This window comes from Pleurodeles waltl, chromosome 3_1 (genome assembly GCF_031143425.1).
Source record: "Pleurodeles waltl isolate 20211129_DDA chromosome 3_1, aPleWal1.hap1.20221129, whole genome shotgun sequence".
NCBI classification, from domain to species: domain Eukaryota; kingdom Metazoa; phylum Chordata; class Amphibia; order Caudata; family Salamandridae; genus Pleurodeles; species Pleurodeles waltl.
In genome coordinates this window covers 1825704773-1825729799 of record NC_090440.1, presented here as the reverse complement: position 1 = coordinate 1825729799, position 25027 = coordinate 1825704773, and the positions used below count along the sequence as shown (strand labels likewise).

The 25027-nt window shown below is 45.5% G+C and overlaps 1 protein-coding gene across 3 annotated transcripts in view; it reads left to right on the top strand.

The window, feature by feature from the left end:
* The window catches only part of MYO1B (myosin IB), a 678894-nt gene that overhangs the window by 510223 nt on the left and 143644 nt on the right, over nucleotides 1-25027 (top strand). For all 3 annotated transcript variants that reach the window (XM_069225875.1, XM_069225874.1, XM_069225873.1), the window contains one exon: nucleotides 461-595. In XM_069225875.1, coding sequence (XP_069081976.1) covers nucleotides 461-595 — 135 coding nt within the window. The remainder of the gene's footprint in view (nucleotides 1-460; nucleotides 596-25027) is intronic.

The window sequence follows — 25027 nt, the reverse complement described above, 5'->3', positions numbered from 1 at the left end:
AATATTTCTGTGTGCTATTCAAAGAAATTAGTGTCTTTCTCAACTGCTTGTGCTTTATGATTGTTTTTATTTTAAATATATTGATAGATTTTTCAAATCCCATGTGGAATGCTCACCTATTTTTTCTCAGGGGTTTAACTATATTTAGTACCAAAGGGTCACAGTGGTATGAGGAGCATTCAGCACCACAGTTATGTTATCCAGCCAGAGGGCCCATGTGCAAGACTTGCCCTTTGCCACGTCACTGGGGAATATTATCAATATGGCTATCTATTTATTTAATTAACTGTAACAACACGTTGCCTTATATCCTAAGATGCAGAAGCTTTGCTGAGATTGAACTGACTGAATATATTTCTCCATGGAAAATGAGGACTTTGCAGAACAAAAATGAAAGGTTAATGAGTTTGATATTAAGCTTTAATTATTAATCTAATTAAAAGTCTTTGATTCAATACAGATACAGATGTACTTTCTTGGATTGAAGAAGAAGATGCCCTCTTTATCACCAATAGACCAGGACTGGCCAGCGAGGCGTTACCTTTTCCTGGAGGAAACGGACAAGGAAATGAAGCGGATATTCCATTTGTGGAGAGTACGTATGTTTGTGGGGTTTTTCTTTTTAGTGTGATTTGTTCCTTCAAAGTGTTTTTGCAAAGTATAATCAAGTGCTTGCTTCGTTTTTACTCTTAGAGATGTGTAGAATCTGTTTTCTTCTGCACTCTGATAGCTTGACGTAAGTTTTTCGATGAAAGATTGCTTTTGAGCTATTCTTCAGCTGGATGCAACTCGTTATATAGCTGGCTGATAATGAACGTTACCTAAAAATTGGTGCAGCATGTTATTTCTCTTTTCTTGAATCCTCCTGAATGCTCCTTCCCAAAATAATGACTTGGTTCTGGTACACAAAATATACTTAATACTTATATTTGTTACTCATGTTTTCAGTTTAATTATTGTTCAAATTGCCAAAACCCCCACAATTCTTTTGTGAAATTGTGAAAGCAGATACATTTTTTTGTTTTTCCTCCTGTAGCCTTTGTTAGAGAGTGGTTTCTCATGTTCAAATCTGCTTGAATAATATACAAGGCATGCTATATATTTATATAGTCCGGTGGCATGTGTAGCTGCAGATACACATGTTGTGCATTATACTTCTGCCATCTAGTGTTGAGCTCGGAGTGTTACAAGTTTTTCTTTGAAGAAGTGTTTGAGTCACAGGATCAAGTGAATCCTCCTCTGCGGTTCAATTGCGCATGGGCATCCACTCCATGTTAGATTGTTTTCTTTCCGCTGTTGAGTACGGACGTGTTTCCTTTTGCTCCAAAAGTTTGATTCGGAAAACTTTGAAAACTATTTATTTTCATTGGTATTGTATTGATCAGGTTTACATCTTCCAACGACACATCGGTACTGTCGGAAAAGACAACTCTACTCGCCCTTTGGGGCGCGTGCGCCCAACTCGAGCCTAGTCAGGCCGGCCGCGTGGAAACCTCATGGATCGGACTCCATTCTGGTTCTATCCTTGGTGCCACACAAAATATCCTTATACAGACCAACATCTTGTCTTTAATCTATGCCTTTCCCCAGATGATTGGGAAGAAAATTGTGAGGCCTGTCGATCCTTCCGCTCCAAGAAGACTTTTCGTGACAGGAGGGCACGAAGACTCAAGATGGTGTCCAGAAGCTTCGAACATCTCGACGTGGAGGAGGAAGAAATCATGCAGACAGCAGTTTCCGTTTGAGGTTTCGACTCCGAACAGTTATCCGAGGAGGACAGACTGGTTATGGCGGGACAACATGTGAGTACTCCTTCCCCTGTACCATCACAAACACCGAAACATAAGGCCTTGGGTACGCCACTGCCGGAAGGCCCTGGCTCGGCCCGAAAAAAGATATCCGGTGACCAAACTGCCAGTTCGGCACCGAAAGAGGCCACTCCTCCGAAACCATCAGAATCGATAAAAGGCTCAGTCCCCAACTTGAGCAAGCACCATTTTTCGGAGTCGAAAATTCGGAAATCCCTTTCGGAGCTGAGAACATCCACTGCACCATCTTTTTCGATACCGAAAAAGCTGGCTTCGGAGCCGAAAACAGCAGGTTACACAGAGGAGCATGGAATTTTAAAGAAACTAAAAGAAAGCCACAAAACCTCTGAAGAGGAGGCAAGTACAGCCAATACTTGAAATAATGGATGAAAGACAAGCCAGGATTCATATCCACAAAGAAACAGGAAGAATCCTAACAACACCTCCTCTAAAACCTAAAAGAAAGCTAGCCTTTCAGGAGGAATTGGACACTATGCAGCCACCAGCTAAAGTGTCAAAGCCAAAGGAGAAACCACCACCACCACCTCCTCTATTCTCTTCCTCATTCTCCTCCTCACTCTCCACACCTGCATACCTCTCCTCCCACCAGTCCTACACCAGTGCAGTCACCATCACACACTTTTGTCTCCCAACAGGACAATATAGATCCATGGGATCTTTATGATCCAGATCCCATTCCTAGGAATGACCCAGACAACTATCCCTCTAAGCCTTCATCACTGTGTATAATCAGGTTATAGCTAGGGCTGCAGCTTACCATGGGGTCACCATGCACACGGAACCCGTTAGAAGAGGATTTTTTGTTTAATACCCTCTCTTCCACACATTCAAAATATCAGTGCCTCCCCATGCTTCCAGGCATAGAAAAACACGCCGATCAAATATTCAACATGGCAGTTTAGGCACGTATAGTTACACCCAGGATAGAGAAAAAGTACAAACCACCTCCCTCTGATCCTGATTACATAACACAAGTTCCTCCAGATTCAGTTAAAGGGCAAACTCCCAGTCATCAGGAGATGCACCACCACCAGATAAAGAAAGCTGAAAGTTTGACGCTGCAAGGAAGAGAGTTGCATCCCAAGCAGCGAATCAGTGGAGGATAGCTAACTCACCAGCATTGTTAGCTAGATACGACAGGGCCCATTGGGATGAGATGCAAGACGTAATTCAGCATCTCCCCAAAGAACATCAGAAGAGGGCACAGCAAGTTGTGGAGGAAGGGCAAGCCATCACGAATAATCAAATTCGATCTGCCCTAGACGCAGCAGATACCGCTGCCAGAAGTGTCAACACTGCAGTAACAATAAGAAGGCATGCATGGCTCAGGTCCTTGGGCTTTATACCCGAAATACAGCAAGCGGTGTTAAATATGTCATTTAGTAAAAAACAACTTTTTGGCCCAGAAGTTGACACAGCCATTGAGAAATTGGGCAAAGATTCAGACATCGCAAAAGCAATGGGTGCACTATACTCCACACCATACAAGGGATCCTTTCGGAAACCTCAGTTTAGAGGTGGATTTCGAACACAAACAGCAGAGGCATCCACATCGCAGGCAAAACCAACCTACCAACCACAATACCAACAAGGTGGTTTTAGGGGCACATATAGGGGGCAGTATCCTAGAAATAGAGGGAAATTTCAAACCTCTAAACAAACTTCACGAACTATCAGACAAGGAGTGGGACAGTATCTTCTTTAGAATACATCACACAGCCTATAATGCAGCGGGGACGGAGACGTCATATAAGGTGGCCTCCTTCTGGTACTACACCCCGGCGCGTACACACATGGGATCCTGCTAAACCTGACCTATGTTGGAGGAGATGCGGAGGCACGGGTACACTTGTGCATCTGCTTTGGCACTGCCCCAAACTTGACCGCTACTGGGAGGGTATAATAGACGAGATAGACACAGCGTTTCACACTAAGATCCCCAGATTTCCATCATACATTTTGTTGGGGCTGCCTAATCCTCTTACCTTTCCCTTGAAGTCGCTGAGAGGGAGACATATGGCTCTAGTACTTAACGCAGCCCTACAACTGATCCTAACCATGTGGGGCTCAGATAGAGTCGTAATGCGTGGCTGCAGAAACTCTGGTTTGTTCTTGCCATGGAGAAACTCACATTGGCCTCGCAGCAGCGGACAGGGGAGTTTAGTGAAATATGGAAGCCATTTCTGAAGATCCTATCTGCAGAATTCACTGAGTTGACATGCCCAGCTTACTTGAGAGTCCTGAGACTAATTTGAACCATGACTAGAATGCTTGATTTAGAAAGGTCTGAGGGCGGCGATGCGGTGGGTGGAAGATTAGAATGATGACAAGACAGGAAGATTATATGGCTGAGATGGGGGAGCATTGTTAATGTGTTTCGTTTTACGTGTATGTTTGATTGGTTTTTCTGGGCGGGACTTGCAGTTTTGAAGATTTTAGATGCGCTCCATATGCTAATTCTATCAACAAAGGGTGGTTTGTCTTGAGGCATCTTTTAGCCAAATTTAGAGTTAGCTTAGAGGATTCTGGACCGTGGACTGGGATCTTCTGAAGCGGTGATATTGACCATATATAGCACTGTGATGTACTGAACTTGCATTTCATATTTTGTATGTATATGTTTTTCGTGCTTTCAAAATAATAAACAGATTTGATCCATAAACAAACTTCACAGCACCCTAAGCAGTGACTTCTCATCCCCTTCCACTCCACACCTCTCCTGTGGGGGGGAAGACTACATCAGTTCCACACCCATTGGCAAAACTTTACCACAGACAATTGGGTACTGTCAATTATCCGCAATGGTTATTGCCTAGAATTGATACAAACTCCCCCAATCATTCCACCAAAACCACACAAACTGTCCACAGAACACATCAATCTGTTACAGGAAGAAGTCAAATCTCTATTACTCAAACAAGCAATAGAACCCGTGCCACAAGGTCAAGTAGGGACCGGAGTTTATTCACTATATTTCCTGATTCCAAAAAAGATGGCACCCTCAGACCAATATTAGATCTCAGGACCCTCAATCTTTACATCCTGTCAGAACATTTTCACATGGTAACTCTTCAAGATGTTATCCCACTACTCCAAAAACACGATTTCATGGCAACATTAGACCTCAAGGATGCGTATTTTCATATACCCATCCATCCTGCGCACAGAAAATATCTCAGGTTTGTCATTCAAGGCAAGCACTATCAGTTCAAAGTGTTAGCCTTTGGAATAACAACAGCTCCAAGGGTATTCACAAAGTGCCTAGCTGTAGTTGCAGCCTACCTAAGAAGACAACATATACATGTCTATCCATATCTAGATGACTGGCTAATAAAATCAGTCATACATAGTACGTAATACAAACCTTGCACACACTAGGGTTCTCAATAAATTACCAAAAGTCGCATCTACATCCTTCACAAACACAACAGTATCTGGGTGCAATACTAAATACTCAAAAAGCGCTAGTCCAAATACGCAAAGAATACAAGCATTCCAAAACATGATCACACAGATACAGACAAATCAACAGTACACTGTCAGATTTGTCATGAAGATTTTAGGGATGATGGCATCAGGTATTCCAGTTGTTCCACATGCAAGACTAAACATGCAGCCCTTACAACAGTGTCTTGCACAACACTGGTCAAAGGCACATGGTCAACTTCAAGATCTAGTGTTGATAGACCACCAAACATTCATGTCCCTTCAGTGGTGGAATTCCACAAATCTAAACATAGGGCAGCCATTTCAAGACCCTGGGCCTCAGATCATAATTACAACAGATGCATCAATGATTGGTTGGGGAGCTCACCTCAACAATCACAACATCCAAGGACAATGGAATGCCAAACACAAACAGCTACACGTAAATCACTTAGAGTTGTTAGCTGTCTTCCTGTCACTCAAAGGTTTTCAGCCTCTTCTCACTCAGAAGAATGTCATTATCAAAACAGACAACATGACAACCATGTATTACCTAAACAAACAAGGAGCAACACATTTGTCCCAACTCTCCCTTCTAGCCCAAATAATTTGGAAATGGGCAATCCACAACCAAATTCACCTGGTAGCACAAAACATTCCAGGGATACACAACCAATTGGCTGATGTTCTCAGCAGAAATCATCAACAAACACAATAGTGGGAGATTCACCCTCAAGTACTTAAAAAATACTTTCAACAATGAAGAACACAAAACATAGATCTGTTCGCCACAAGCGAAAACGCAAAATGCCAAAACTTCGCATCCAGACACCCACATCCCCTATTCAAGGGCAATGCTCTATGGATCAATAGGTTAGGGATATTGGCTTACACTTCCCCCTCTCTCACTCATTCCATTTGTAGTCAACAAATTGCATCAAAACACACTCAATATGATACTCATAGCACCAACGTGGGCCCGTCAACCGTGGTACACAACATTGTCAGACCTGTCAGTAGTACCACACTCCCAAACAGACCAGACCTGTTGACACAAAACAAAGGGCAAATCAGGCACCCAAATCCCAACACACTCAATCTGGCGATTTGGCTCCTGAGGTCCTAGAGTTTGGATAATTACAACTACCATCAGAATGTATGGAAGTGATTAAGCAAGCAAGAAAACCCACTACTAGACAGTGCTATGCTAACAAATGAAAAAGATTTGTATACTACTGTCAACCTAAACAGATTGCTCCTCTTGCAGCATCAATACGGGATATTGTAGGCAATTTACAAAATATACAGCACAGTTCGTTATTTAGAGTTCCTGTTATTAAAGCTTTCATGGAAGGCTTAAAACGCATCATTCTACAAAGGACACCTCAGTTCCCTCTTGGAATTTAAACATAGTGCTCACGCGACTTATGGGCCAACCATTTTAACCTATGCACTCATGTCAAATGCAATTCTTAGCTTGGAAAGTTGCCTTCCTAGTCACAATTAGATCGTTGCGAAGAGTCAGTGAAATTGAAGCCTTCACTATTGAAGAACCGTTCATACAAGTACACAAACGTAAAGTTGTACGAAGAACAAACCCCAAATTTCTTTCAAAGGTAGAATCGCCTTTTCATATAAATCAAACAGTGGAACTACCAGTCTTCTTCCCACAGCCATATTCTGTGGCAGAAAGAGCTCTAGATACATTAGACATTAAAAGAGCGTTAATGTACTATATAGACAGAACAAAACCATTCAGAAAAACTAAACAACTGTAGCTTTTCAAAAACCTCATACAGGTAACCCCATTTCAAAACAAGGATTAGCAAGATAGATTGTAAGATGCATCCAAACATGCTACATTAAAGCCAAAAGACAACTTAGTTACTCCTAAAGCACATTCTACAACGAAAAAGGTGCTACAATGGCTTTTTTAGGAAATATACCAATGGCTGAAATATGTAAAGCAGCTACTTGATCGACACCACATACATTCACTAAACACTACTGTGTAGATGTTTCAGCAACACAAGCCACAGTAGGTCACGCTGTACTCAGAACATTATTTCAAAAACTTAAACTTCTACAGGCTAACCACTGCTTTTATGGGAGGACAAACTGCTTTGTCAATCAATCAATTAATCTTTATTTCGGCCAATTTGGCCATAAAAGATGTACACAAAAAACACACATATGAACATGTAAAACCATCAAGGAAAAGTAAACAGGAAACACATCAGATAAAAGACCATACAATTAAAATAAAAACTTAAAGTTAGATAGGAACCTGCAACTTTAAAATACGGGTACGAATATGCCAGACATTGGTAAGGAATTTGGCTAGTGCAAACACAATTGGACCTGAAACATCAGTTTTTAAAATTCTGTACACCGGGAGGTACTCCCTAAAACCAAGGTTTCTAATAAGTGGTAGGAGCCAATATTTCCTGGCGGCCTTGTAAGTTGGACAAAACAAGACCACATGCAGATCGCTTTCCTCTGCTCCCACACATGTCGGACATAGCTTGGTAGATGGCAGTGTTGACCAGGAGCAGGTGTAAGATCGCAGAGGCAATGTGCCATATCTCCATTGGAGAAATAGCTTCCTGGCCAGCACAGGAGACATAGCATCCAGAACCCTCTCCAGGCGGTATGAGTCCTTGCTTTGCGCGAATACAGATGTTAATGACCCCTCATTCTTGCAGTCTAGGGCCATAGCTAATTTCTGCTCGTGGTAAGCACTGACCAAAGCTCTTCGTGGGATCCTTAATGAGGCGTTAGCTGGATCCGACCACAGGTCAGGGAGGCCCAATCCCATACAGGACTTTTTTATATATTTTATCCACGGGATCTGTAGAGCTTTAGGGTGGGTTAAAAGCTCCCTCAGTTCCGCCCTATAAGAAGAGAGTTCTTCGGTGCTCCATAGCCTTCGCCAGAAGACTATGGGTCTGAGACCTAATTCATCTGCTATTGGTCTCAGACCCAGATCCATCCTCAGGGGGAGGAGCGGAGTACTGGACGGGAGTGCTACTATCTGTCTAATGAAGTTGTTCTCAGTTATAGACAAACTGCAGGAAACTATGTGACCCCACAGTTCCGCCCCGTACATCAGAGCTCCTCTAGCCTGTGCTTTGTATATCTGGATAAGCGGCCCCAGCGGTCGATATGTGGAGCTTCTCATCAACCGAGCAATGCCGCCAGTGGTCTGCACTAATTTAAGATTAACCCTAGTCTGGTGAGTTCCCCAGGACATGGTTTCATTCAACGTTACACCTAGATATTCAAAGGTGGAGACTCTCTCTAAACGTGAAGCTCCCAGTAAGGGGTTCGGGCGTGATCTTGGGGTTTGGTTCATAACCATAAACTTGTTTTTTTAGCATTGATTTCTAACCCCCTATCTGTGCAAAAAGCCACAAGAGAATCAAGGATCCTCTGTATCCCCATGGGGGTTTTGGACAGCAGCAGGGTGTCATCTGCAAACATGATTGCAGGCACCCTGCTGCCATTCAATTTTGGGGCATCAGTGTATTCAGTTCCATTGAGATGGGCGATTACCCCGTTGACGAAGAGGCAGAACAGGGTCGGTGCCAATACACAGCCCTGTCTAACCCCCCTGTCAACGGGGAATCTGTCCGTTAATTCCCCGTGTTTCCCGCACCTGACCCGGGCATAGTTATTATGGTGCAATCTCTTTAAAATTATCAGGATGTCTGGGGGGACCCCCATCTCAGCCAGAACACTCCAGAGTTTCCCTCTGGGCACGAGGTCGAACGCAGCCCTCAGGTCCACAAATATAGTGTATAAACTACCCCCTTCCAATATTGCTGCCCTCCAATAGATAACGTTCAGACGAAAAACCTGGTCCACTGTAGAAACTCCCTTTCTAAATCCCGCCTGATACGGACTGAGGGCACCCGTTTCTTCCACCCAGTCCTGAAGCCGATTCAGCAGTATCCTGCCAAACAGCTTCTGTGACACGTCAATTAGACTGATTGGTCTGTAGTTGGCAGGGAGCAGGGGCGAGCCCTTTTTAAATATAGGAACCACCTCTGCCCCCAGCCAAGTACTCGGAATTTCCATGCCACACAAAACTCCATTAAACACTGCAGCCAGATAGGGGGCCCAAACACCGGGCTCCTGCTTGAACAGGTCCCCGGGCAGGCCGTCCAATCCTGGCGCCTTTCCAGCTTTAAGTCCCATTAGTGCTACCTTCACCTCCCCCACTGTTATCAAATCCCCGCCATACTCTACCAGTCCAGTACCGAAATCAATCTTAGTTTCTCCCTGCTCGGAACTGTAGAGAGACTGGAAGTGTGCCTGCCACACCCCTGCTGCAATATTTGGTTCTATTGCCGAATGGAGGTTCCCCGACCCCCCGTTTACTACTCTCCAAAACATTCGGTGGTCTCTTGTTGCGAGGGAAGAGGTAAGCTCCTCCCACTGGTTCTCCTCCCATTCGGTTTTAGCATGGATGACCAGTTTTTTTATAAGCCCGTCTACTTTCTCGCAGCTTCTCTCTATCTGTTCCCTCCTTGATGCATCTGAGGAGTTCTCCCTTTGCCTTCCTGCAGACTGCATTGTACCATAAGGAGTTATGTTGTTGGATCCTCTTCTGATTCTGGACCCTGGTAAAAAGCTCAGAGGCCGCTCCCTTTATAAGGTCCTCATGAGCCTGATATAATTTCTCATGGTGGACTATATTGCCCACATCGTTGGCTAGCTCTCCCACTTTTTCCAAAATGGGGATTAAACCTGCGTAGAGCTTCGAAAGTTTCACTTGGCTCGTAGCTAGTTTATCCCACCTGATTCTTCTCCTGTTATTGTCTAATAGTAGTTCAGGTTTGGACTCCCCCATGGTTGTTATGGAGGCCTTTGGCCCAGGATGGCTAAGATCGAGTTCAAGGGCGTTATGGTCACTATCCAGTCTCTCCACCACCCTAAAGTCCAGGATAGAAGACCAGTTCACTATCTGTACAAGAGCATAGTCCAAGCGGGACTCTCTTCCCACTCTGTTGTACGTGGTTTTGCTTGGTACATCAGACTTAATACGTCCATTGCAGGCTCTAATTCCATGCTTTAGGGTGAGAGCAGTAATCTGCAAAGCCACAGGCGTCCATGCCTTTGGGGAAGGTGCTACAACAGAGGGTACTGACCACCTGAACTCTTCTTCCATGGGAAATCCCTCTACGAGACCGACCAACGGCTCGAAATGGGAATTTAAATCCCCTCCCACTATGTAAGGGATATCTCTTGGCATTTCCGCTAAATATACTGAAAGCTCCTCTATAGTGGGGGATTCACGCGAAGCTCCCACTGGCCTGGAGTAAATATTTATCAGGGCAAGTTTCGCTAGGTTCGGCCAGGCTAATAAAACCACTAGGATATCATCTGATGGCACCGGTAGGCGTGAAGCCTGACATCCTAAGTGGGAAGCCACCCAAGTTGTGAGTCCACCAGAGGGGCGGCCCCTACCCTCCCACCTAGCCGAGATGGAAAATGACTCGTAACCTTGATGGTTATAATCTTCCCTTGCCCAAGTCTCTTGGAACATGCAAACATCCCCGGACTCAATGTAAGTTATCCAATCTTGGGTGCCCAGTTTGCTGGCTAAACCAGCCACATTCCACCAAATTAGTCTCATGTGCGCTGGAGAAGCCACAGAACAGATTGCAGGGATGGAGTGGGGGGAAGAGCCAGTACCAAAGCCAGAAACTACACCAATTACTCTAACAGGGTCATTTTCAGAAGTGGATTCAGCCAGATCAGGCAGTTTACTGGGACCATTATCCAAGGTCACAGGATTTAAGTTTGGGTTTGGGGGCAGTCAGTCCACACCATCCAGACCATTCAGACAGTTAAAACGATTGTGGTCCAAAAAGGGAGTCTCCGAAGGTCGATAAACTGGACGTGGAGCATATCCCCTGTATCTAGATCTTCGTTCCACCCTTGTCCAGTTACCTTGTGACAAGTCATGGTGCAAGCGAATGGGAGGAAAAAAGAAAGAAACTGGCAAAGTCTGTATGGTAGAATCCAGTGATCTATTTGACCCAGCACAAATGTATAGTACTGTTCCAGGGTCTCGAAAAGACACAATGATACAGTCCCCTGCTATTGATTTCCCCGACTTCCCCAACCATGGTACCCTTCTTACCATAATGATCTCATTGTTGAGGTGAGCTGGAAGAGGTCTGTTCCAATTCAACCATTTAATGGTTTTCCTCTTGAGTGAGTGATAGTTCTCATTTTCACCCAATTCTAGAGAGGGAACACCAGCCAACACCACCATGAGGCTGTTAGCCTCTGGTGGTAGGTCGGGTCCTCGTGGTCTAGGGGCAGGCTTACCAGGGAGTATACGTTGGAGTGCTGGGCCATCTGTTTCTGATGGTAGGATGTTAGAGTTAGTAGGTAAAATTGGAACTGGGATAGCCATAAGTGGCTGTAAAAGAGGGGCGGCAGTAGTGCCCAAGGGAGGACCCGTGTGGATCGGTGGGTTTTGTATATTGGGGAAGGTTCCTATTGGTAGAATGGACTCGGTGGTTCTACTCTGTTTGTTGTCCAAAATTTTCAGGGTGGTTAAAGTTGCCTCCAGAGTGGTCAGCCTGAATTCTATTTTCTGCAAGCTCTCGCTAATGGGCAACAAGAGTGATCTAATTAAAGATTCAATGCTCCCCAAAGAGCTACCGGGAAGTAATGTGTTAAGTGGGCTCTTCCCTTTGTCGCTAATGGAAGCAGTGGTAATAATATTAGTACCCTTGGGGGGAGTAGCCCTCTGCACATTAACTAAAGGCCTGTCTAACATAGGTACGGACTTGAGTGACTTTCCAAAATCAGAATGGGGGATCTTTTTCTTCCCCTGACCACCCCTCATCTTCCTTCTGCGTTTATTTGGTGGTAGGTCATACACCTCTGCCACCACAGTTTGCTTTAGCTTATTAATCTTGATTTTGGCTCTGGTGTGTGTTTGGGTGAATAGGTCAACTGCCGAACTACTGGCAACTAATAGTGGGGTGATGTCCGTAGTTTGTTTAGGAGGTGGGCCAAAAATGGAAGAACTATCCCGGAGTAATAGGGGAACGTCTTCTTGGGATGAACGATCCGGGCTGCCATTGAGGGAACCTTCCTCTTGGGAGATAGGATAGGGAGTTATGTCACTGAGGGGCCTATTTTTCATATGTTCAATCGAGCGACGACGCTCTGTCCTACGCATCTCCAAAGAGGTTTCGATTCCCCCATCACCCTTTGCCGATTTAAAGTAATTGTCCAGAGTCCCAGTGTTGGCTCCCCCCTCCTTCGCTGCTGTTCCACCTAGGGCTGATGATGGCATACCCAGAACCTTTTTCGTATACCAAGTAGGATCAAGGAAATGCAGGTAAAAGAGAGTGGGCCCAGCCCAACCTCCTGCGTGCCCTGACGGCCACAGACGGTCCCGCCCTTGTCCCGGGCTTATCCCCGGGCGCTCCCGCGACGCGGAAGTAGCTGATTGAATTTATAAGAGAAAAGTTAAGCTATGAGTGGGGCGGGGCTTGCAGGGAGAGTGGCCAGGCTACTGGGAAACGTAGTCCTGTCCCGACGCTCGCAGCCCTGCAGTCGCCCAGTCCCTCACTGAAACTGTCCGTAGGTTTTGCACAAGCGGCTCTCACGCCGCAGCGGGACCCGCGAAGAGGAGAGTCCAAAGGCAAACCAGCAGCAAACAGCAAGTCCGACGGTATCCCAGGGGAGTGAAGCTCGGAGGTTTTGCACAGGTTTTGCACAAGCGGCTCTCACGCCGCAGCGGGACCCGCGAAGTAGAGGAGAGTCCAAAGGCAAACCAGCAGTTTTCCTCCTTCCACCTTCTCGACCTAATGTATGTGTCAGAGGCCTCTTCAATGCTTATGTCCAAAGCCTGCTTGCGAGTCCAGCGCTCGGTCCACTGAAGGGCTTCAGACTCTGCAATGGATGACGTCTGCCAGACACATTCGGTAAGTGATGAACTACTGCTGAAAAAGCTTCACGTGTCTGCCACAGCCAGTGATTGCGCCACAGCAAAACAAGTCCGTTTCACGAATAATTGCTTGCTACGGCCTGAGCGCTGCATACAGTTCTTATCACGCGCAAGGTGAGGGCGGCAGCTCGTAAAGCCTTACCTCCAGCCCCGGGGCCCTGACCGTCTGCAGGCACCGATCTGCAGGCGGGGGCGAGGTCGCAGCAATCAGGCTTCAGGTGCTCAGCCACGGAAACCAGCCCGCAGAAAGCCTTCTCCCGGTACCCCTGCGGGCGGTATCCCGGTATCCCCCGTACTCCTGGTGCGATTATTCCGCGCTCCCCTGTGGTGTGAGCGGTCCTCCCAGCGCTCTCCCTGCGGAGCAGCGCTCCACAGGGCGCAGATCTGCCTGCGCAGATCTGCCTCCAGTCTCGATAGGTGGAGTTGGCGTGGATGCAGCGCCGCCTGCTTTGTATTCTATGCACAGCATGTGTATCTGCAGCTACACATGCCACCGAACGGAAAATGTCACTTACCCAGTGTACATCTGTTCGTGGCATGTCCGCTTCAGATTCACATGCACCCTCTCTCCTCCCCAGCAGCCTGTAGTCGTTTAAGTTAACAACACTTGTACATATATGTATATATGTTTGATGGCATGTGTAGCTGCAGATACACATGCTTTGCACATCCCGCCATCTAGTGTTGGGCTCGGAGTGTTACAAGTTGTTTTTCTTCGAAGAAGTCTTTTAGAGTGACGAGATCGAGGGACTCCTCCCCTTTCGGCTCCATTGCGCATGGGCGTCGACTCCATCTTAGATTGTTTTCTTTCTGCCATCGGGTTCGGAAGTGTTCCTCTTCGCTCTGCGTTTCGGTTCGTAAAGTTAGTGAAAGACTCAGAAAATTCGACGGTATTGTTTGCGTTCGGTATCGGGTTAGTTACAACGGATCGACACCGAATTTTGAAGAGCTCCGGTGGCCCTTTGGGGTTTTCGATTCCCCGGCGGGGCCTGGTCGGCCCGACCACGTGCGTCTTCAAGGCTAATGGAACGGACCCCATTCCGCTTCTGCCCCGGATGTCACAACAAGTATCCTTATACAGATCAGCATCTGGTCTGTAATTTGTGTTTGTCTCCTGGAAAACACAAGGAGGATACCTGTGAGGCCTGTCGAGCGTTTCGGTCCAGGAAGACCTTAAGGGACCGAAGAGCAAGAAGACTACAGATGGCGTCGGTGCCGACAGGACAAAAACACATGAGGAAGAAGAAGAAACCTTCTCCATCGAGGATTCGGACTCGGAAGAAGTCGATCCTGAACAAACGCCGAAAACCGTGAGTAAGACGTCGATACACAAAACTCACGCAAAGACCACTAAAGTCCAGGGGACGCCACCGCCAGCAGGCCATGGCTTAACCCGAAAAATAGGTGACCGGGCATCAGCACCGAAAAAGGGCATGCATGTGTCGAAGTCATCCGACTCCGGTCGAGATACCGGCACAGAGCAGACTCGACCCTGAGACACCGGGTCAGAGCAATCTCGGCACCGAGAAGGCGTCACCGAACCAAGTCGGCACCGAGAGATCAGTACGCCGAAGAGCAAAAAAGTGTCGTCGGAACCGAAAAAAGCAGCTGAAAAGGCATCCAGCCTCGGAACCGAAAACAAGTTCCTACACAGAGGAACAAGGCCTGTCCTCACAAATGCATAGATTTGGACAGGAGCTAGAGACAATGGAGCCAGATTACACCCAAAGAAGGCTCCACATTCAAAAGGAGACAGGGAAGATCAGTACTCTCCCTCCGATACGAATGAAACGGAAACTTGCCTTCCAAGAGAAAGACAAGCAGCCACAGGCAAAGGTGGCAAGACAAGTAACCCCGCCACCATCTCCACAACGCTCTCCACAACCATCACCAGTAGCCACTCCACCAATGATGCAGTCCCCAACTCATACAGGGATGAGTCAGGATGATCCAGACGCGTGGGATCTTTATGATGCGCCAGTGTCAGATAACAGTCCTGATTGTTATCCGGCTAGACCATCACCACCTGAGGACAGTACTGCCTACACACAGGTGGTGTCAAGAGCAGCAGCGTTTCATAATGTCACCCTGCATGCAGAGCCAATTGAAGACGACTTCTTATTTAACACACTGTCGTCTACACATAGCCAGTACCAGAGCCTCCCCATGCTACCTGGAATGCTTAAACACTCCAAACAAGTGTTTGAGGAGCCTGTGAAAGGAAGGGCCATTACTCCAAGGGTGGAGAAAAAATATAAACCGCCACCAACAGACCCTGTGTACATCACACAACAGTTAACACCAGACTCAGTGGTAGTAGGGGCAGCTCGCAAGAGGGCGAACTCACACACCTCAGGAGATGCACCACCTCCAGACAAAGAGACCGGTGGGGAAAAGAGTGGCGGCACAAGCAGCCAACCAGTGGTGCATTGCCAACTCACAGGCCTTGTTGGCGAGATATGATAGGGCTCCTTGGGACGAAATGCAACATTTTATAGAACATTTGCCCAAGGAGTTCCAAAAGAGAGCACAACAAGTGGTGGAGGAAGGACAGAGCATCTCGAACAATCAGATACGGTCAGCAATGGACGCAGCAGACACAGCTGCTAGGACTGTAAATACAGCAGTGACAATACGGAGACATGCATGGCTGCGTACATCAGGATTTAAGCCGGAAATACAACAAGCCGTGCTGAATATGCCATTTAACGGACAGCAGTTGTTTGGGCCGGAGGTGGACACTGCTATCGAAAAGCTTAAAAAGGACACGGATACGGCCAAAGCCATGGGCGCACTCTACTCCCCACAGATCAGAGGCACATTTCGCAAATCACAGTTTCGAGGGGGGTTTCGGGGACAAAGCACAGAACCCACAACCTCACAAACAAGGCCCACTTATCAGAGCCAATACCAGCGGGGAATTTTTTGGGGACAATATAGAGGGGGACAGTTCCCAAAGAGTAGAGGGAAGTTCCAAAGTCCCAAAACTCCACAAAATAAACAGTGACTTTGGCGTCACAAATCCCCAACACATAACACCAGTGGGGGGAGACTAACCAAGTTCTACAAAAACTGGGAGGAAATAACAGACACGTGGGTCCTAGCCATTATCCAGCATGGTTATTGCATAGAATTTCTGGAATTCCCTCCAAATGTCCCACCAAAAACACACAATATGTCAAAACAACACATGGATCTTCTACAACTGGAGGTCCAAGCGTTGTTGCAAAAAGGGGCAATAGAGTTGGTACCAATACATCAGAGAGGAACAGGAGTTTACTCACTGTACTTTCTCATACCCAAAAAAGACAAAACTCTAAGACCTATATTAGATCTCAGAACATTAAATATCTACATCAAATCAGATCACTTTCACATGGTGACACTGCAAGACGTAATCCCATTGCTCAAACAACAAGACTACATGACAACACTAGACCTAAAGGATGCATACTTCCATATACCGATACATCCTTCACACAGAAAATACTTAAGGTTTGTATTCCAAGGGGTATATTACCAATTCAAAGTGTTGCCTTTCGGGATAACAACTGCGCCAAGAGTTTTTACAAAATGCCTGGCAGTAGTGGCTGCTCATATCAGAAGACAGCAAATACAGGTGTTCCCGTACCTAGACGATTGGTTAATCAAAACCAACACGCAGGCACGGTGTTCACAACACACAAAGTATGTCATAGAAACCGTTCACAAACTAGGTTTCTCACTCAACTACAACAAGTCACACCTTCAGCCGTGTCAAATACAACAATACTTAGGAGCGACAATCAACACAACAAAAGGGATTGCCACTCCAAGTCCACAAAGGGTACAGGCATTTCACAAGGTGTAATACAGGCCATGCACCCAAAACAAAAGATACAAGTCAAGATGGTGATGAAACTACTAGGCATGATGTCCTCCTGCATAGCCATTGTCCCAAACGCAAGATTGCACATGCAGCCATTACAACAGTGCCTAGCATCACAATGGTCACAGGCACAGGGTCAACTTCAGGATCTAGTGTTGATAGACCGCCAAACATACACCTCGCTTCAATGGTGGAACAATATAAATTTAAACATAGGGCGGCCTTTTCAAGACCCAGTGCCTCGATACGTAATAACAACGGATGCCTCCATGATAGGGTGGGGAGCACACCTCAACCAATACAGCATCCAAGGACAATGGAACACTCAGCAGAGTCTGTTTCACATAAATCACTTAGAACTACTTGGAGTATTTCTAGCGATGAAAGCATTTCAACCTATAATAACCCACAAACACATTCTTGTCAAAACAGACAACATGACAACGATGTATTATCTGAACAAACAGGGAGGAACACACTCAACACAGTTGTGTCTCCTAGCACAGAAAATATGGCATTGGGCGATTCACAACCACATTCGCCTAATAGCGCAGTTCATTCCATGAATTCAGAATCAGTTGGCAGACAATCTCTCTCGGGATTACCAACAGATCCACGAATGGGAGATTCAACCCCAAATACTAAACACTTACTTCCAAAGATGGGGAACACCACAAATAGACCTATTTGCAACAAAAGAAAACGCAAAATGCCTAAACTTTGCATCCAGGTACCCACAGGATCAGTCTCAGGGCAATGCGTTATGGATGAGTTGGTCAGGGATATTTGCATACGCTTTTCCCCCTCTCCCACTCCTTCCATATCTGGTAAACAAATTGAGTCAAAACAAACTCAAACTCATACTAATAGCACCAACTTGGGCAAGACAACCTTGGTACACAACACTACTAGACCTCTCAGTAGTGCCTCATGTCAAACTACCAAACAGACCAGATCTGTTAACTCAACACAAACCGATCAGACACCCAAATCCAGCATCGCTGAATCTAGCAATTTGGCTCCTGAAGTCTTAGAATTCGGACATCTAGACCTTACACAGGAATGTATGGAGGTCATAAAGCAAGCTAGAAAAGCAACCACAAGACATTGTTATGCAAATAAGTGGAAAAGATTTGTTTATTACTGCCTTAATAAACAAATTCAACCTTCACACGCATCTGCTAAAGACATCGTCAGCTACCTACTGCACTTATAAAGTCAAAGCTAGCTTTTTCATCCATTAAGATACATCTCACCGCAATTTTAGCTTATCTGCAAATTATGCACTCAACTTCACTATTTAGGATCCCAGTCATAAAGGCTTTTATGGAGGGCCTGAAAAGAATTATCCCACCAAGAACACCACCAGTTCGTTCGTGGAACCTCAACATTATCATAACACGGCTCAAGGGTCCACCTTTTGAACCCATGCACTCATGTAAGATACAATATTTAACATGGAAAGTAGGATTTCTAATTGTCATCACATCTCTAAGAAGGGTAAGTGAAATACAAGCATTTACCATACAAGAACCCTTTATTCAGATACACAAGCATAAAGTAGTTTTAGGAACAAATCATAAGTTCTTACCAAAAGTCATATCACCGTTCCACTTAAATCAAACGGTAGAACTACCAGTGTTCTTTCCAGAACCAGATTCTGTAGCTGAAAGAGCACTACATACATTAGACATCAAAAGAGCATTAATGTACTACATTGACAGAACAAAACAAATTCGAAAAACAAAACAATTGTTCGTTACTTTCCAAAAACCTCATACCGGGAATCCAATATCCAAACAAGGCATTGCCAGATGGATAGTTAAATGCATTCAAACCTGTTATCTCAAAGCAAAAAGAGAACTGCCTATAACACCAAAGGCACACTCAACTAGAAAGAAAGGTGCTACGATGGCCTTTCTAGGAAACATTCCAACGACTGAAATATGTAAGGCAGCCACATGGTCTACACCTCATACGTTTACCAAGCATTACTGCGTGGATGTGTTAACAAAACAAGCCACAGTAGGACAAGCAGTACTACGAACTCTTTCAAACAACTTCAACTCCTACAGGCTGAGCCACCGCTTTTGGGGAGATAACTGCTTACTAGTCTATGCAAAGCATGTGTATCTGCAGCTACACATGCCATCGAACGGAAAATGTCACTTACCCAGTGTACATCTGTTCGTGGCATGAGACGCTGCAGATTCACATGCGCCCACCGCCTCCCCGGGAGCCTGTAGCCGTTTTGAAGTTGATCTTGAAAATTTGTAAATTTGTAAATATATCACTTTAAACCACATTATGTACATACATATTTACTCCATTGCATGGGCACGATTACTATAATACACAACTCCTACCTCACCCTCTGTGGGGAAAACAAACTAAGATGGAGTCGACGCCCATGCGCAATGGAGCCGAAAGGGGAGGAGTCCCTTGATCTCGTGATTCGAAAAGACTTCTTTGAAGAAAAACAACTTGTAACACTCCGAGCCCAACACTAGATGGCGGGATGTAGCCCAACACTAGATGGCGGGATGTGCAAAGCATGTGAATCTGCAGCCTCTCATGCCACGAACAGATGTACACTGGGTAAGTGACATTTTCCATATATATATATATATATATATATATATATATGTTCGATGGCATGTGTAGCTGCAGATACACATGCTTTGCACATCCCGCCATCTGGTGTTGGGCTCGGAGTGTTGCAAGTTGTTTTTCTTCGAAGAAGTCTTTTCGAGTCACGAGATCGAGGGACTCCTCCCCTTTCGGCTCCATTGCGCATGGGCGTCGACTCCATCTTAGATTGTTTTCTTTCCGCCATCGGGTTCGGACGTGTTCCTTTTCACTCCGCTCTTCGGTTCAGAAAGTTAGTGAAAAACTCGGATAATTCGACGGTATTGTTTGCGTTCGGTATCGGGTTAGTTACAACAGATCGACACCGAATTTTGAAGAGCTCCGGCGGCCATTTGGGGTTTTCGATTCCCTGGCGGGGCCTGGTCGGCCCGACCGCGTGCGTCTTCAAGGCTAATGGAACGGACCCCATTCCGCTTCTGCCCAGAATGTCACAAGTATCCTTATACAGATCAGCATCTGGTCTGTAATTTGTGTTTGTCTCCAGAACACAAGGAGGATACCTGTGAGGCCTGTCAAGCATTTCGGTCCAGAAAGACCTTAAGGGACCGAAGAGCAAGAAGACTACAGATGGCGTCGGTGCCGACAGGACAAAAACACATGGAGGAAGAAGAGGAAGCCTTCTCCATCGAGGATTCGGACTCGGAAGAGGTCGATCCTGAACAGACGCCGAAAACCGTGAGTAAGACGTCGATACACAAGACTCACGTAAAGACCAGTAAAGCCCAGGGGACGCCACCGCCAACAGGCCATGGCTTAACCCGAAAAATAGGTGACCGGGCATTGGCACCGAAAAAGGGCATGCATGTGTCGAAGTCATCCGACTCCGGTCGAGATACCGGCACACAGCACACTCGACCCAGAGATACCGGGTCAGAGCAGACTCGACCCTGAGACACCGGGTCAGAGCAATCTCTGCACCGAGAGAGCGGCACCGAACCAAGTCGGCACCGAGAAATCAGTACGCCGAAGAGCAAAAAAGTGTCGTCGGAACCAAAAAAGGCAGCCGAAAAGGTTTCGATACCGAAACATCCGGCCTCGGAACCGAAATCAAGTTCCTACACAGAGGAACAAGGCCTGTCCTCACAAATGCAAACACATAGATTTGGACAGGAACTGGAGACAATGGAGCCAGACTACACCCAAAGAAGGCTCCACATCCAAAAAGAAACAGGGAAGATCAGTACTCTCCCTCCGATTAGAATGAAACGAAAACTTGCCTTCCAAGAGAAAGACAAGCAGCCACAGGCGAAGGTGGCTAAACAAGTAACCCCGCCACCATCTCCACAACGCTCTCCACAACCATCACCGGTAGCCACTCCACCAATGATGCAATCCCCAACTCATACAGGGATGAGTCAGGATGATCCAGACTCGTGGGATCTTTATGATGCACCAGTGTCAGATAACAGTCCCGACTGCTATCCAGCTAGACCGTCACCACCAGAAGATAGTACAGCCTACGTACAGGTGGTGTCAAGGGCAGCGGTGTTTCATAATGTCAGCCTGCATGCTGAGCCAATTGAAGACGACTTTCTATTTAATACACTGTCGTCCACACACAGCCAGTACCAGAGCCTCCCCATGCTACCTGGAATGCTAAAACACTCTAAACAAGTGTTTGAGGAGCCTGTGAAAGGAAGGGCCATTACTCCAAGGGTGGAGAAAAAATATAAACCACCACCAACAGACCCCGTGTACATCACACATCAGTTAACACCGGACTCAGTGGTAGTAGGGGCAGCTAGCAAAAGGGCGAACTCACACACTTCAGGAGATGCACCACCTCCAGACAGAGAGTCGTAAGTTCGACGCAGCAGGGAAAAGAGTGGCGGCACAGGCAGCAAACCAGTGGCGTATTGCCAACTCACAGGCTTTGTTGGCCAGATATGATAGGGCTGATTGGGACAAAATTCAACACTTTATAGAACATTTTCCCAAGGAGTTCCAAAAGAGAGCACAGCAAGTGGTGGAAGAAGGACAGAGTATCTCGAACAATCAGATACGGTCAGCAATGGATGCGGCAGACACAGCTGCTAGAACTGTAAACACAGCAGTGACAATACGGAGACATGCATGGCTTCGTACATCAGGATTCAAGCCGGAAATACAACAAGCCGTGCTGAATATGCCAGTTAACGGACAGCAGTTGTTTGGGTCAGAGGTGGACACTGCTATCGAAAAATTTAAAAAGTACACTAATACGGCCAAAGCCATGGGCGCACTTTACTCCCCACAGAGCAGAGGCACATTGCGTAAAACACAGTTTTGCGGGGGGTTTCGAGGACAAAGCACGGAACCCACAACCTCAAAAACAAGGCCCACTTATCAGAGCCAATATCAGCGGGGAAGTTTTCGGGGACAATATAGAGGGGGACAATTCCAAAAAAGTAGAGGGAAGTTCCAAAGTCCCAAAACTCCACAAAACAAGCAGTGACTTAGACGTCACAATTCCCCAACACATAACACCTGTGGGGGGGAGACTAACCAAGTTCTACAAACAATGGGAGGAAATAACAACAGACACTTGGGTCCTAGCAATTATCCGGCATGGTTATTGCATAGAATTTCTCAAATTCCCTCCAAATGTCCCACCGAAAACACACAATATGTCAAAACAACACATGGATCTTCTACAACTAGAGGTCCAAGCGTTGTTACAAAAAGATGCAATAGAACTGGTACCAATGCATCAGAGAGGAACAGGAGTTTACTCGCTGTACTTTCTCATACCCAAAAAGGACAAAACTCTAAGACCTATATTAGATCTCAGAACATTAAATATCTACATCAAATCAGATCACTTTCACATGGTGACATTACAGGACGTAATCCCATTGCTCAAACAACAAGACTACATGACAACACTAGACCTAAAGGATGCATACTTCCATATACCGATACATCCTTCACACAGAAAGTACTTAAGGTTTGTATTCCAAGGGGTACATTACCAATTCAAAGTGTTGCCATTCGGGATAACAACTGCGCCAAGAGTTTTTACAAAATGCCTGGCAGTAGTAGCTGCTCATATCAGAAGGCAGCAAATACATGTGTTCCCGTACCTAGACGATTGGTTAATCAAAACCAACACGCAAGAACGCTGTTCACAACACACAAAGTAGGTCATAGAAACCCTCCACAAACTAGGTTTCTCACTCAACTACACAAAGTCACACCTTCAGCCGTGTCAAACACAGCAATACTTAGGGGCGACAATCAACACAACAAAAGGGATTGCCACTCCAAGTCCACAAAGGGTACAGGCATTTCACAATGTAATACAAACCATGTATCCAAACCAGAAGATACAGGTCAAATTAGTCATGAAACTCCTAGGCATGATGTCCTCATGCATAGCCATTGTCCCAAACGCAAGGTTGCACATGCGGCCCTTACAACAGTGCCTAGCATCACAGTGGTCACAGGCACAGGGTCAACTTCTAGATCTGGTGTTGATAGACCGCCAAACATACATCTCGCTTCAATGGTGGAACAGTATAAATTTAAACCAAAGGCGGCCTTTTCAAGACCCAGTGCCACAATGCGTAATAACAGATGCATCCATGACAGGGTGGGGAGCACACCTCAATCAGCACAGCATCCAAGGACAATGGGACATTCAGCAAAAACAGTTTCATATAAACCACTTAGAACTGTTAGCGGTGTTTCTAGCTCTGAAAGCATTTCAACCCATAATAACCCACAAATACACTCTTGTCAAAACAGAAAACATGACAACAATGTATTACCTAAACAAACAGGGAGGAACACACTCGACACAGTTGTGTCTCCTAACACAAAAAATATGGCATTGGGCGATTCACAACCACATTCGCCTAATAGCACAATTTATTCCAGGGATTCAGAATCAGTTAGCAGACAATCTCTCTCGGGATCACCAACAGATCCACGAATGGGAAATTCACCCCCAAATACTGAACACTTACTTCAAAATGTGGGGAACGCCACAAATAGATCTATTTGCAACAAAAGAAAACTCAAAATGCCAAAACTTCGCATCCAGGTACCCACAACATCAGTCTCAGGGCAATGCACTATGGATGAACTGGTCAGGGATATTTGCGTACGCTTTTCCCCCTCTCCCACTTCTTCCATATCTAGTAAACAAGTTGAGTCAAAACAAACTCAAACTCATACTAATAGCACCAACATGGGCAAGGCAACCTTGGTACACAACACTACTAGACCTTTCAGTAGTACCTCATATCAAACTGCCAAACAGACCAGATCTGTTAACACAACACAAACAACAGATCAGACATCCAAATCCAGCATCGCTGAATCTAGCAATTTGGCTCCTGAAATCCTAGAATTCGGGCACTTAGACCTCACACAGGAATGTATGGAGGTCATAAAACAGGCTAGAAAACCTACCACTAGACACTGGTATGCAAATAAGTGGAAAAGATTTGTTTATTACTGCCATAATAATCAAATTCAACCTTTACACGCATCTGCAAAAGAGATAGTAGGATACTTACTACATTTGCAGAAATCTAAACTAGCTTTCTCTTCCATTAAAATACATCTTACGGCAATTTCAGCTTACCTGCAAATTACGCACTCAACTTCATTATTTAGGATACCAGTCATAAAAGCGTTTATGGAAGGCCTAAAGAGAATTATACCACCAAGAACACCACCAGTTCCTTCATGGAACCTCAACATTGTCTTAACACGACTCCTGGGTCCACCTTTTGAGCCCATGCACTCTTGTGAAATGCAATACTTAACGTGGAAAGTTGCATTTTTAATTGCCATCACATCTCTAAGAAGAGTGAGTGAGATTCAAGCATTTACCATTCAAGAACCATTTATTCAAATACACAAAAATAAAGTTGTTCTACGGACCAATCCTAAATTTTTACCAAAAGTAATCTCACCGTTCCACTTGAATCAAATGGTAGAATTACCAGTGTTCTTCCCACAGCCAGATTCTGTAGCTGAAAGAGCACTACATACATTAGACATCAAAAGAGCACTAATGTACTACATTGACAGAACAAAACTAATTCGAAAGACAAAACAACTATTTATCGCCTTTCAAAAACCTCATACAGGAAATCCTATTTCAAAACAAGGCATTGCTAGATGGATAGTTAAGTGCATTGAAACCTGCTATCTTAAAGCTAAAAGAGAACTGCCTATTACACCAAAGGCACACTCAACCAGAAAGAAAGGTGCTACCATGGCCTTTCTGGGATATATTCCAATGAACGAAATATGTAAGGCAGCAACATGGTCTACGCCTCA